Here is a 14997-nt window from a genome sequence, read left to right as displayed (position 1 = left end):
TTAATGCGGTCTAGTTTTTAAAGTAAAAAATGCTTTGCGGTTATATGCAAACTCTGACTGCAGATTAGCTCAAGCAACCAGCAATACAACTTCCACATTCACTTCCAAAATAGAATTTGAACAGAAGAATCTTGTGAATGTTACTCTCACTCTTGAACCCGTCTTATTAAAGGGGCAGGACAGTCATTTGTAAAACCTTTCTCTGAATGGGAAAGATAAATAGAACCTATAGAGATGCCCTCATTATAAAGCCAAAGAGGGGACCATTGTATAGCACCTCCCCAGTCTTCAACACAACTGTGAACTATGGTTGTGATGGCCATATGGAGAACCACATAACATTGTTACTGTGCAGGGATTGCTCCATACTGTAGATGGAGTATTTGTAGAACATATCCAGTTGGTTATTACATGGTTTAATTTTGTTGTGTGAAAAGCCACCGGACCTCAAAAAGTGGCCTCTAGGAATGATTGGCCATATTACAGAGATTCTGCACAAAACATTCAGGCCAGATAGCAAGCCGGTCTATATTGTCTATATGTGGAGTGATCACCACACAACAGTCCTTTTATTGTCTTTTAAATTATTACATAAAATGACTGCTACCTTGCTGTGAGATGTGAGTGAGATTCAGGAATCTGCTGATTTGGGGCATCAGACATTTGGAGAATGGGGAAGATGTACTCTTCTACAGGCTTTTTACATCTTTTATAACAGTTTCTTTTAACCTATGTTTTCATGAGAGGATAAAATACATTCCAGTGATGGCAAGATAATAAATTGGAATTGGGACCTAGTCAGATTGGCTACTGTTTTTTTTCCTCCATTTTTAATTGAAAATAATATTAAAGCATTATAGAGCATATTGACTTTACTGCTATTAACAACAATCTTAGATTTTTTTTTCACCTTCCAATGGGGTGGAAGGTGAAAAAAACATCAAATATATAGCCTCCCAAATTTATTCAGATAATGCCCAGAACCATGCTGGATTCACATGCCATATTAAGTCACAATCACACAAATCATATTACAAGCCTTTGGTTTGCTTCCATTATGTCCTTCAACTTTAACTACTTACTGTATCTAATATGAAATACTACTGGTCTGGGATGGTGAAAAAGATTACTAAGACAAAGAATGCCATAATTTACCCTCCTACATAGGAGCTATATACCCATTGTTATGCAGATTTTTAAAAATTCACATAATACAGTTACTATAAAATGATTTTGTACAGCTCATATACAGAGCTTAGCCTTAAAATGATTTGATTTATTATATTGTGCAAACATGGCCAGCTGTAGTTTATTTAGTAAATAATTGTTAAACTATGGTTCAGTACAATATGAACCAGATTGATGTCTTCCTTATATTTTCAATTTCCATTGGAAAGCAGTGAAACTTGTCAAAGCATCAACTGGTTGTATTTTCTGCCTTTATTTAAAAAAATTTTTCATTAGGCAGAAAATGATCAGGTAATTTGCATTTTAAATTATTTACCAAAAGGCAAGAAAAGCAATAAGAAGTCAAAATGTGCTCAAAGTTAAGACCACCACATTGAATTGTGCTCAGAAGCAGACTGGCAACTAAGTGTAGATCAGTGGTTCTCAAGCTGTGGATCGGGACCCCATTTGAGGTCGAACGACCATTTCACGGGGGTCGCCAAACAACGCAGTCTGCCATTTTTTCCCCCTTTTCCTTAGCTTTGCTACTCCCTTTTATTCTATTGGCTTTTGAAAGCCAATAGAATAGACTCTCTTGAATAGAGTCTAATTCTATTGGCTTTCAAAAGCCAATAGGAATTGTCCAGGCTGTCTCTGCCCTGCTGAGCCCGCCAAAAGTCCCATTCTGCAAACGGTGCTGCACCAGTTGAGTAGTCCTCGACTTATGACCGGTTGAGTAGTCCTTGACTTACGACCGGTTGGGGTCGCGGCATTAAAAAGGTTGAGAATGACTGGTGTAGATGAAATGACACTGGGATTCTCACAGCAGAATGTATATTGCTGATCTGTAGTATAGGTTGCTGCATTCTAAATTAACAAAAATTGCCAAACATTTTTCAAAGGCTATTTAGTCTCCTGAAAGAAAAATTACCACTGAGTTATCTCTACTTTGATAGTTGTCATGGCTTCTGTGGATCTTTCTAAAACAGCTCTGTTAATTTGTGACAATCTGGGAAAAAAAGCACCAAGTGGAAATACTGAGATTATGTTTCCATAAGGAACAACCTTCATTCTCAAAGTCAAATTTGTGTGCATTGTATATTCATGTAAAAAAAATGTTAAACATTTACATCCAAAAATGGTTGTCTTGCTAAGATGCTGTTATCCCTCTTCCACTTGCTCTGCATAGAAATTTACATACATTTCTATATAGAAAAGGGATGTCTATATCTTGAATTACTCATGGACAAAAAAAATCTCTTGCATTTAGGAATGCTAAATGACATTTTAATTCAGTTTGAGGACTCTGCGCTGTCATCTATCGGCTGTGAAAGAATACAGGTTAAAAGCAGAATGTGTATTTGGAACTTTGCAGATTTCAGAAGGGTATGCAATAGGTAAGGCACTCAGCCAAATGGAGCAAGAGGCATAAACCAACCCACCAGCTAAGGAAAAGCCTTTGTCCTGCAATATCTCTTGCCTTATCACTCTTCCGATCTGCAATATGTCAATACAAGCACAGTGCTGAGTGATGTTCAACTACAGTACTGCATTGAAAGGAGGCATACTGCTGATTGAGGCCTTTGTAAAAAGCTGAAGGCATGGTGTTTGTAAATTGCTTTAAGGAGAGTTGGGCTTTTCCTGTACTTTTGCTTGAGTCAAAGGACAAGATATGTTCTGTAACTAAATGAATTGATTTAATTGTACTTGTAACAGTGGAAAATTTGAGCCATGTTTGTTCCAGGTGAAACGGTCCTGTGACACATGGTTCTTCCACCTTGCAATTGCTTTGCATTTGCTTTGTAAAGTTAAGTATATCCTTAAAAACTACCCCAATTTATACATTGCATTAAGCTATGTATCAACCTGGCTGGATTCACAATTGTACAAAACCAGTAATGAGCAAATTATTAAAAGGTTATGTTAACTCCTGCGGAGCACAAGATGTGCCTGAGCATGGGACCAAGGTCACAAATATTTTTATTCCTGTTTTAATCACAGGGGAAAATTGGCCTTTTTTGCTGAAGAATTTTAACATTATGACTTAGTAATTCTCTGGAGACTGCAGACCTTTTACCCCTGACTAAACAAAGCTGATATATAAAATATATATACTGTGCAAACCTCACAGTAGCGACCAATGGTGGCGTTACCTAGTCGGATAATGAAACGTTTGCAAGCAAATCAGCACCCTCAGAAACCACAGGGACGCCACAGTTACAGAGAGAGAGAGAGAGAGAGAGAGATTAACTTTTATTGAGAGCAGAACTGCTTCCCACCCTCGCAAAACGGGAAGCCTAGGCTCACTAAACCAACGCTGACAAGCGGAAACGCGCTTGGCGCGCTAAAGCGCCTTCTCCGATGCCTAGATGGGACGCCTCGCTCAACGTTCGACCCCGCCCTTCCCTTCCCCTCCGCGCGCAGCCAGGCCTGCCCATCACCGCCTCGCAGCCAATCGCAGTGCTCCCCCGCCGCCGGAAAAGAGGCGCAGCTCTTTGGGCAATACTCTGTTAATGCTGCTTTGGGCCTTCTCCCAGCCTTGCTCCGCCCTGACGTTGCCAGAACCCAGCCCGGCTCAGCCAGCTCGTCTTCTCCCCTGCCCCCCCCTCCCCCGGGTGTTCGCTGCCTGCTTTTTCTGCCCGCCTCCAGGACGGTCCCCTCACGAGGGCGGCTTCTGCTTTCCCTTTCGCCGCCACGCCAGTTTGGTCGCTGCTCGCCATGACCTTGTTGACTGCCGGTAGCAGGGCGGCCGCGCGCCTGTTGGGAGCCAAGGTGAAGGTTTCCCCCCCTCCCCCCTCCGTTCTGCTGCTTCCCTTTTTCGGGGGTGGGTGGGTGGCTGTTCTTGCGAGCACCATGACTGCTATTGCCGTGACTTGGGCTTGGCTCGGGAGGGGGGGGGGAGAGGAGAAAAAGGGGCTGCAGTCTGTCACCGCAGGGCAGTCTCTCTCGTGTCCGCGTGGAAGTTCTCAGTGCTTCCCTTCCCACGTCAGTGTGCAGACCAGCCGAAGTGCGATTTGGGCAGGGTGTTTTCCCCCGCCCCCCCTTTGGTGGTGCCAGCCCTACGGACGCTTGGCACGCAGAGCTCCTTGTGTCCTTGGGTTGAGATGGGTGACTTTTCTCCATCCGCTCTCTCTCCCCAGCAGCTGCGATGATGAGAGTGCGTTTAAATGTTCTTTACTCTCTTTATTCTCCTTTCTTGTCCCAATGTCGCAAAGAGATTATTATGCGAAGGCTGCGGTTGTGAGGGTGGGGTGCTTTGGAAACGGGCGGGAGGTTGGTAGTTGGAGATCTGGCTCGTTAAAGAAAACAAACACGAACAAACAAACAAATGTCTTTTCTCTCCCCTCCCCTCTTCCTTCCAATACTTCTAAATTTGACCACCTTGGCCTTTATGGTATTCTTTAGGCCTTGGCGGGACGGCTCACACTTTTTTCCGTTCACGTGACCTCTGAAGGGGAAGCTCTTGGATCTCTCTAACATGTTCAATCTGTATATAATATACTCGAATACAATTTTAAATTGGTATTTAGGGGAAAGCTGCATGCTGGGTACTCGTGTTCCTTTGTAAGGCATGAAACTGATACAACTAGACTGAGCTGGTGGAAAGACAGATTGGAAAAATGTGTCTCTATTTCCCCCCCCCCCTTTCAGATCTTCTATATTAATAATCTGATAATTTGTAGAAACTGTCACTGCTTGGAAGGCAGTGAAGTCCACTGTTAAAGTGAGCATTTTCTTTGTCAGTTTCTAGGGAGGGCCACAAAAAAATGAAAAATGAGTTTTGTTTTAAACATAAAACAAAGGATTTCATCCCCCAAATTATTTTGGACCAAGTGTAGTTTGGTAGAAACAAAAGCTGAAATGTTTTTACTGTTCTTTGTTTCAATAGAATAAACACTTGATATACTTCCTGAAGTTCTGTCTATGGAAAGCAGTAGGATTCAGATTAAGCATTTGGGACTATCAAAATCTGGATGACCATTAGATAGCAGCAAAGAAAACCATCCAATTAGAGAAGCTGAAAATGTACCATCTGAACAACTTTTAACCCATGTCCACAATAAAACAGCTGTTTAAAACTGTATCTGGACAAAAAACCTGAAACTTGCTTATTTTGGTTTGTACATAAACCATTTGAAACTAGCTGTTCCTTGTACAACTATTAATATTACATCTGAAGAGGGTTAGGCCTGTGCCTTTTCCTTTGTATAGTAGTAGTATTCCGTTAAAGTTAACCTCTTAATGTCTGATTATATTGTTGATTTCCTAATGTGACAGTGGTAATCAAATACATTGAAGGGGCCAAGTAATTCTCTCACAATTTTTGCTGCAAACTTGCAATTTTAAAGCTATTGAATATATTGGAATACTCAATTATATCTTAACATAGTATATTAGGTAATGTTTATGGGAACATTTTCTTGAAAATGGTAATTTCCCTTTTTGAACATTTTTTGATAATGTTCTCTTTTGGCATACAATCCTATTATATGACTTTTACAGAAAGTTCAATAGCCTGTTTGCTCTTGTCTTGCCAGGGAGTCTGCCCATGATCTGTTTGTAAGGCAAACAAATTCTCTTTTTTTAATCTGGCCTCCAGACCTACTAAGTTCCCTAGCAAATAGATTCAAATGCTGATCCCAGAGCACTTATTTTTAGATTTATTTACCATTCCTGGTTTCCCCCGCCCTGTTGCTGTATTCAGCATTTTCCCCCTAAAAGTTTAATCTGAGCCAATTCTGGGTAGAACCGTGATGTGGTACTTTCATGTACAAGAAACATTGATAGTGAAGACTAGGATGAAAGCCAGATAAACTGCAGTTGTAATGGCCTGCGTAAACTGCTGATCTTTATGTTCTTAATCCCTTTTTACTTTTGACTGCTGTTTTTTTCTGTTTTAGTTGTTTTTATATTTGTGTATTCTATTATCTTCTGAGTAATTGCATTTCCACTACTTTTCAGTTTATTAGATGGAAGTTGGAAGTAGTATTTTCTAGGAATAGGATATGTAACATGTTGTTGGGCTCTGCTGTAGGATTTCTGTGAACACATGATTCTCTTTTCTATGTTAGTTTTTATAAGTGGCAGCAAGTATTCCAGTTCCAGGAGCAAGAAGCGTTATTAATAGCTTGAAGTTTAAATACCTAGCAGGATTTATCATACATGTTTTTTCAGAACCTTTGATACTTTGATAAGTGCTTTCTTTGGAAATGTTCTTCTACCCTGCAACGTATCCTATGGTGTCAGTATGCTTTAGGGAATGTATTCCCTTTCTCCTATAGGTTTCCTCATTTTCTGTGTATGTGTTGGCATATAGAATATGCTTAAGAGCAAATGGGAGGTTGACAAGAAAAGGAAGGATATACTTGCACTACTAGAGTGTAGCCTAATGGCTCCTATATTTATATGCCCACAGATATTGTCTTGCTAGTTATTTAGAAGTGCTTATAAAATGATAAATATCTTTGTGGGTGGGATGTAACTGGAATGATAGTGGGGTTTTTTAATGCCTTAGTTTCATTGTTAGGGAAACACATGTATTGGGAATAGTTATATGTTCAGGAAAATGATGAACCCAGTGACTGGGTTCATGATTTTAAGCCTGATATATTCTATGTCAGTGGTTCTCAACCTTTTTAATGCTGCAACCCCCAACCGGTCGTAAGTCGAGGACTACTCAACTGGTCGTAAGTCGAGGACTACTTAACTGGTGCAGCACCGTTTGCAGAATGGGACTTTTGGCGGGCTCAGCAGGGCAGAGACAGCCTGGACAATTCCTATTGGCTTTTGAAAGCCAATAGAATTAGACTCTATTCAAGAGAGTCTATTCTATTGTCTTTCAAAAGCCAATAGAATAAAAGGGAGTAGCACAGCTAAGGAAAAGGGGGAAAAAATGGCGGACTGCGTTGTTTAGCGACCCCCATGAAATGGTCGCTCGACCCCAAATGGGGTCCCGACCCACAGGTTGAGAACCACTGTTCTATGTAAAGTGTGAAACTTTAGGTTGGAAGTATGAATCCCTGATGCTTAAGAATTTGGGGAGAGCTGTAATTATGCTTGGGCTATTGTCGTGCAATTAGATGCAAACATGATTTACTTGCCTATCCCACTATAATCAGTGGAACAGGTGTCTGCCCACTTTCTATGCACAGAGAAGATATGTTGATTAGAAACTTAGTTTTGCCCTAAATTTCTGTTAAAAGAATGTTGGATATTTTTTTAAAATCACAGTCAGACATTGTGTTCTGAAACTAAAGATGTGAGATTATATTCTATTTCTGCAGTTATAAATATAATTGTGTATTAAATGAGGAAAAGAGGGGTAGGCAGGGCTTTTTTTGTCATAGAACGCCCAGAACGGAGTTCCGGCACCTTTTTTGGATGGAACCTTGTAGGATAGGCAAGGCGGGTTTTATGATGTGTGTGTTTTTTTTAAACAAAAAAAGCACGGGGGGGGGGGTAGGTAACTAAAAGTAAAAGGAGGAAGGAAGTCCTAAATGTCAGTGAAGTAAAAACTATTAATTAGGCCTAGGCCATTTTGAATGGACCCCTTTTCCAAGAGCATTATATAGAACAATGATAGGGGAGGGAGGGGAGGGAGGGGGAGGTAAATATGCTTGTTATACAACAAGTAGGCCGGATCCAGAAACATTTATTTGCTGTTTGGCTGGAATGACTTAAACAACATTAAAAAGCATTATAGAAGCATTAAAATGTATAGTGTGTTCAGTATTAAACTTTATTAACAGTATTAACTTTAAAAAAGACATGGAATCTAAGAATGAATTAATACATATCCAAAAATAAAAGTAAAAATTACAAAATTTTCACTCACTAGTCATTTAAGGTTTGTTATATGTTTAGCCAGTTAATATATATAGCTTGTTTTAGTTCCCAAAATGTAAAAAGGACTTTTTGATCTCAATTTATACCTGCACATATATGCTTATGCTGACAAAACATCCACTTGTTGGAATGGATGAATGAAACAAATTCAGCTTTACTTTCTTTATAACCTTTATTTGAAGTTAGGGACATATATTGATGTTCCTAAGAAGTAAATTTTAATACTTGTTGATTCTTGAATTAACCAAATTCTGATCTCTGGAGTTTCCCAAGTTTAGTTTTTGTTATATTTAAAACAAAACAACCCCCCCCCCCAATAAAAAACCCTAAAAGCAAATAATACTACACAGATATGTTTTCTTATAAATAAATGTAGTAATTATATTTGACAACCCTATTGTGTCAACTTCAAATAAGCAAAGGTGCTTGATTATATCTTGTGTAAGAGACTCTCCCAGCTGTTTAGACAATAGCTTCTCTGCTCCTGACAGGTTGTTTCAACAGCTTCACTTTGTGTTGTCATATTAGTCTTGATCCATACTGTCATTGGGGCCACTTTTACTCTTCTTCTTGGGTAAGGTTGAAAGCTGTGGAAGAGAAAAGGAAGAATAATTGGCATTGCCGAACCTTGGTTTGAACTGGTATCCTCTCAGTGAAAAGAACAAGAAGAGCCAGAGGTTCTTGCTTAACCAGCTGGAGAGGTTTCTCCACTCGGTGAATTAATAGCCATGCTCAGATTCATTGGTAAGGTTGCATCATTCAGGTGCTGATAACCAGGTTAAAATGACACGCAGGCACTTGACTGGCCTTGTCTCACCTTAATTGTACTCATGATTGGATGATGTACAGTTTGTCTGCTCATGGTGCTAAATATTGAGGGTTGTATGGTTATTGGCATTTATTATGACAGTGACCTCTAAATAATGAGAGGATCTGAAAATGGAAATACTATTCTATTTGTCTATAGATGTACCTTCAGTGTCAACCTTAGGAAGCCAAGCAGATAGTCTTTAATTAGGCCTGCTGGATTTGGGAGAAATAAAACTGAAATTGCTTGTCTCTGAGGCTTTCAGCATATCCTCTCTTCTGCTACCTGAGTAGATTTATGTAAGGATTCCATAAACACTTGACAAATAAAAAGTTGTCTTCTGTAGAAAGAAAATACTGGCCTGGATGGGGCTTTTTATCTATTATCCCTGATCCTATTTAAAATGACAGAAAATGTGATGACTTGATTTTCTATCTTTTATATATATATATATATATGCAGGGTAATGTATATGTTAGTATAGAGTATGGGTGTCAAACTTGATCATGACACGTGATGAATTGTGATGTATTGTGACATTTTTGCCTTTGCGGAGCCGGGGTGGGCGTGCCCTGTGCGTGACGCATCTGGCCCGTGGGCCGCCAGTCTGACACACCTGATATAGAGTGTATGTGGTCTGCTAGCATATCTTGGAACCTCTAAAGGCCATTTTAACCAATGAATGCCTTCCTCCTCTGCATATATACTCCAACCACCTCAAAACTGCCTATTAAAAAGCTAAATCCATGGGAAGGATTGGTTTGGAATTTGGAAATGCTTTTTTCCACACATACGTGTTGGTGCTTGTTAATGTATAATGACTGAAGTATAGAGTAAGTTTTAGACTTATGTAGGTTCATGTGGGTAAGTATGCACTAATACCATGAAATGCAGAATCTGGACACAGGTTAGTTTCTTGGTCTCTCTGAAGCGCTGAGAAGTATATGAGCATGTGGCAAGTGTTGGCTGAAACTACAGACTAAAGCAGGCTTCTGATTTGTTTGTTTACTTCTCAGCCTAACTCGTTGCCCTGGGATTTTCTAGTTGTCTCGCATCTAAGCACTAACCAGGTCCAGTCCTGCTTGACTTATGCCAAAGAGAATGAGGTCAACTAAATGCTGCTACCTATTGTAACCATTTTGTGAAACAATAGTGGAGGGAATGAAACCCAGATTTCTTCTGATAAGCGTAGCAAGGTCTATCATTGGAAGTAGCTCAGCTAATTGTGCTTTCTGGAAATTAGGGCAGATTTTGTTCAGGATATAGTAATTACCTGTATAAATGAAAGATTTTATTAGTCCTTGGTTAGAGATTGCCCTGCATAATGACCATTTGCAGTTACAGCAGTGATGAAAAGGTAACTTTATGATCAGATCTTGCATTTATGACCTTCACAGGTCTAAAAAGTAAAGGAAGGTTGTAGTATAGTAAACTTTATCATTGCTTTTTTATCAGGGGATCTCTGAACCTGTTGTTTAATAAAGAACATTTCTATGCTAGGTACGAAGAGAGTTCCAAGTTTTGACAACCTACTTAGTTTCTAGCATAGACATAGAATGTGTTTTTTTTTTCTCTCTCTCTCATTTTCTGTTAAGCTTTTTCTTTGGTTTATTTGACCTTTATATAAAAGTTCCTTGAATTAAGCTTGATTACATGGGCATAAGCTTGCAGTTTTCTTTGCCAACAAGACAGAAATTATTTCTGGATGTTATCTTTCAAGATGCTTGTTTTAACCTTCCCACTGTAGCGTGCAGTCTTAAAAGTCCCTGGTGGTCTCTCATCCTAATATTAAACAAGCTTGGTTATACTGAGATAAATGTAGGTAAGACCTACTACCATGTTTACTCAAAAATAAGACCTATCCCAAAAATAAGCCCTAGCTTGATTTTTGGGGGTGGGCCTAATCTAAGCCCTTCCCCCAAAATAAGCCCTAGTTAAGGCCCTGCCCACCTGCCCGCCTCTTCCCTTTCACTCCCCTTCCAAGCCAGACTGCTGGTGCTTTCAACCGCCTGGTCCCCTTCACACCTCTGCCTGCACAGCCACTGAAGCGACAGGGGAGGGTGCTGAAGCAAGCGGGCATCTTGCCTGCAGCTCCCATGGCGGCTGCCCCTTCCCCGCCAGAGCCAGAATGCCGCTGCATTTCAATAGATGCCAGGCTTCCCTCTGGCGGGCCTGGGCAGCTGTTAGAGAGAGATGGGCCCGTTTTAGTGCCTGGCTCTCTTGGGGGAGTTTTCTTGCCCCCTGCTTTCCAGCTCTGTCGCATTTCTCTGTCATGTTTCTCCATTGCGTTTCTGTGCTGCCGCATGCAGGGAAAGAAAAAATGTTTGTGGGACTTAAAAAAAAATTCAGTCAGACCTTCCAACTTTGCAAGATCTTTTGCAAGAAGTTGGAAGATCTGATTGAACTTTTTTTTTTTTTAGTCCCACAAACTTCTTTTGTTTCCGTGCGGGCCGCAGCTCAGAAACACAATGGAGAAACGCAATACTGAAAAGCAAGTTAGCAAAGAAATGCTTGGGTATCTGGGCAGTGGTGGGGCAAGCTCTCCAGCTCTGCAGCGGTGAAGAAACACGATGGAGCTGGAAAGCAGATGGCAAGGCAATATATTGGGGCTGCAACTGCTAAAATTCCCAGCTGGCCTGCAAGTTGCTAGTTTGTAGGAAAGCTAATACAATCAGTTGAAATTCCTGACTTCCTTATTAGATAAGCCCATTGCTAAGGATTACACAGAATCCTATAATAATTATTGTGGTGAACATTTACATCGCATGGATCCTTGACTTCATAGATGTTCCTCAGTAACAGGAAAGTTTAATTGAACAAATGAGAACAAGTCATTCTAGAATTCTCATCAACGGCTTTGGGGCAGGATGGTTCTGAACTGTAAGAGAAACATAAGAAAGTTAATTAGAAGAGCCTCTTTAAGAAGGGGGTGGGTCTACTGTCTGAAGCATTTTTTAAAAAAAAAAAAAATCACTGACTGGGTCCTAGGAATTTCTTCCCACTTGAAATGCTTGATACTTTCTGCAGTAGTTTTCAGTATATGCAACATTGTGTGCTATTTTGAGGAGGCAAATGAAATAGAGAGTAATAATGCAAGTGGAAGGAAGCTTGAATCCTGGAAAGCAGGGATAGAATCTGTGAATTCTATATAAAACCAAAGCATTTTGTGTTGCTAACTTGATTGGTTCATGAAGGACATTTGGAAAAAAAATATTGTGGGAGTGCATGTAGGCTTTCTAGAGTTTTGGAGGTTCCTGGCAAGAAAAGCTCGCCAGAAACCACCAACCCTCCACACTTCCATTGCTTTTGTTTCTATTAGCAAATTATATCATTTAGATTCCACGTCAGTCTATTAAATGAGCCGAGGTGGCGCAGCAGTTAGAGTGCAGTACTGCAGGCCACTTTAGCTGACTGTGTTCAGCAGGTCAGCAGTTCAAATCTCACCGGCTCAAGGTTGACTCAGCCTTCCATCCTTCCGGGGTAGGTAAAATGAGGACCCAGATTGTTGGGGGCAATGTAAATATATATAATATATATATATATATATATATATATATATATATATATATACATACATACATACATACATACATACATACATACATACATACATACATTGCTTACTGATGTACACCGCTTAGAGAGTGCTTGCACTTAAAGCAGTATATAAGTCTCATAAATAAATAAATAAATAAATCAAATTTCAGTGTTAACATATGTAGCTCGGAACTGAACTGTGGAGTCCTTGGTGCTTCCTGAGCATGATTATTTTCTTGCAGTTTTTTCATTACCCAACTTAGGTAATATCAGTGCTAGTGAGTGTGGGGCTTGTCCCATTTTTATACAGTAGCTTGTCCTGCCAGTGGGGGTGTGGTTTCCTCCATGGTAATTCCTTGATTAAGATACTTTCTGCTTGATTGTTTAGTGCAGGGGTAGGCAACCTTGGCTCTTTTATGACTCACAGACTTCAACTCCCAGAATTCCTGAAACAGCTGTCTCAGGAATTCTGGGATTTGAAGTCCGTGAGTCATAAAAGAGCCAAGGTTGCCTACCCCTGGTTTAGTGTTAATCTGCTTTTTGGTTGCTGAAGGAGATATATTCTGATCTTTTTGTTTCTTCCTTAGCTTAGCTTTTTTATTGTATCTTTTGAGATTTTTGAGGCGCCCCCCCCCTTTTTTTTTTTAGACTCTGTTGTCTCTTGTGTTCTCTGAGTTTGGTCATTTGTTCACAGATATTTTATTATTACTCAGCCACTGTAGGTAATGTCATCAGTTCCTAGCAGGGTAATGAAAGCAAACAACTAAACTCACAAGCACCAAGAACCGCACAGTTTGAGCATAAGCCATACATATTCCCTTTTATTGGAAGAACCAATGTATGTGTCAACATAACATAGTTAGAGATTATCATTCCCATGCTTCCCTGAATCTTAGAAGCTTATTTATGTTGCCAACCTAAATGCTTTTCTGACTTTCTTCTCTTCTGCCCTGGATCAGATAAAGTATGAGAGGTATTGTAGATCTGAGAAGCCTAGACATTCCACAGAGCATGCAAAGCCAAAACCAAACAGAATCAAACAAAATACAAATAGTCTTCAAGTTACAACCACAAGGGAGCCCAGAATTGCAGTCATAAGTGGAGGCATCACATGGTCGGATTTGTTTTTATGACCGTTATAAATGAGTGGCTGTGGTCATTAAACAATTCACATGAAGGTTAAGCAAATCTGTTCTCCTGAATGGGCACTTTTGCTGGAAACTGGCAAAAATGTCACAAATTACAACCATTTGACCATGGAATCCACAGCTGTTGCCAAGCACCCAAAATAAACTCATAAATGTGGAGGGGTGACAGTCATAACTTTGAGGATGAATGTTAAGAAGCTTTTTATAAGGTCATGATAACTTTGAACAGTCAAAGACTACCTACAGTATATAGAACATTATGTGATCTTAACCATTGAGTCTTTTAAGTCAGGGGTCCCCAACCTTGGCAACTTTAAGTCATCATTTTTAGTTAATCCTAGTGAAATATATGAATGCAACCATTGTGGCTCCTTCAACAAGTTAAAGTGAAACAAACTTGATAGCTTGCGGGGTTTTCCGTTGAACTTCAACTTTGCTAGTGACATTATTAATAAGTGTGTGAGAATTCATAGCAGAGTTTAGGAGGGCATTTAATATGGGTGTATATGGTATCAGTTGTTGCTACTGTATACAAACTGTAAATTTAGCCTTGTATTAAACTTGAGAATAATGATTAATCATTGACTTTGCCAGAGCTGTTACTGTGTGGTACTGCATTCATATTTAGTTTGTTTACCATATTTGTGAGCTGGAAGCCAGAAGATAGTCTTAAAAAAACTTAGGGGAATTTATCATACAACACTGTCAATATGTTTTGAGCTTTATTCTGATAAATTTGGTAACAAGGAATGTATTGTTTTCCCCTTAACAGAAAGTACAGACAGAAGATTTCTTTTAATTTTGATTTGTTTTTTAAACTGCTGCAACCAGCTGCAGAAATTGCATTCTACTATTACAAAATATGAACAAGGCAATAAGTGGAAAGGAAAAAAAAGATGTTAGAAAGAAGAGCAGTACTAATATTGAAGTGGTTAGAAATATGTTTTTAATGTGCCAAAATTATAGCTTTTTAACTGCTTCATATCTTTCTGCTGTCTCGAACATAAGTAGGTTACATTCAATCCAAAGAAATATAGATTTACAGAGAATAATTGCACATCTAGATTTTTGGTAAACAAGACTTTTGATTCATCAAGGAGACAGTGAGGTCCATCATATTGTGAGCTCCATGTTACTTCTAATAACTTCGTTGAGCCTTGAAAAAACAAAAAAGCATCTCTAACTTGCTAAGTTAAATCTTTACCAGCTCACCTGTCCAGATATCTGCAGTAATAACTCACATCTCAAAATAATAAAAACGAATAGAAATTTCCCTAGATCTGACTACATTCCAAAGCCTTTAGGATTTTGTAAATGTTAATTTGAAACGCTGAGTATATAAACTCAAATTCTGCAAAATGCTAGTGTAGAGTTATAATGACAAAATATAGCCCTGGAAGCAGATATAAATTATTTTTATATTCCATACTAAACAGTTAAATACTATGATGGAATAATTGCAGCTGTACTCTTCCTGATCTTCCAAATAAT

General features: G+C 39.4%; 1 protein-coding gene across 1 annotated transcript in view; it reads left to right on the top strand.

The window, feature by feature from the left end:
- Positions 1–3726: 3726 nt before the first annotated feature.
- LOC120305471 (citrate synthase, mitochondrial) overlaps positions 3727–14997 on the top strand; it is a 34062-nt gene continuing 22791 nt past the window's right edge. Inside the window, exon 1 of the mRNA XM_039337376.1 lies at positions 3727–3939. Coding sequence (XP_039193310.1) covers positions 3886–3939 — 54 coding nt within the window. The 5' untranslated portion in view covers positions 3727–3885. The remainder of the gene's footprint in view (positions 3940–14997) is intronic.

Source organism: Crotalus tigris, unplaced genomic scaffold (genome assembly GCF_016545835.1).
Source record: "Crotalus tigris isolate CLP2741 ecotype Arizona unplaced genomic scaffold, ASM1654583v1 scf7180000017674.1595824, whole genome shotgun sequence".
Taxonomy (NCBI): Eukaryota; Metazoa; Chordata; class Lepidosauria; order Squamata; family Viperidae; genus Crotalus; species Crotalus tigris.
Note: the sequence above shows the minus strand (reverse complement) of the source record. Positions and strands in the feature narration are given on the sequence as shown.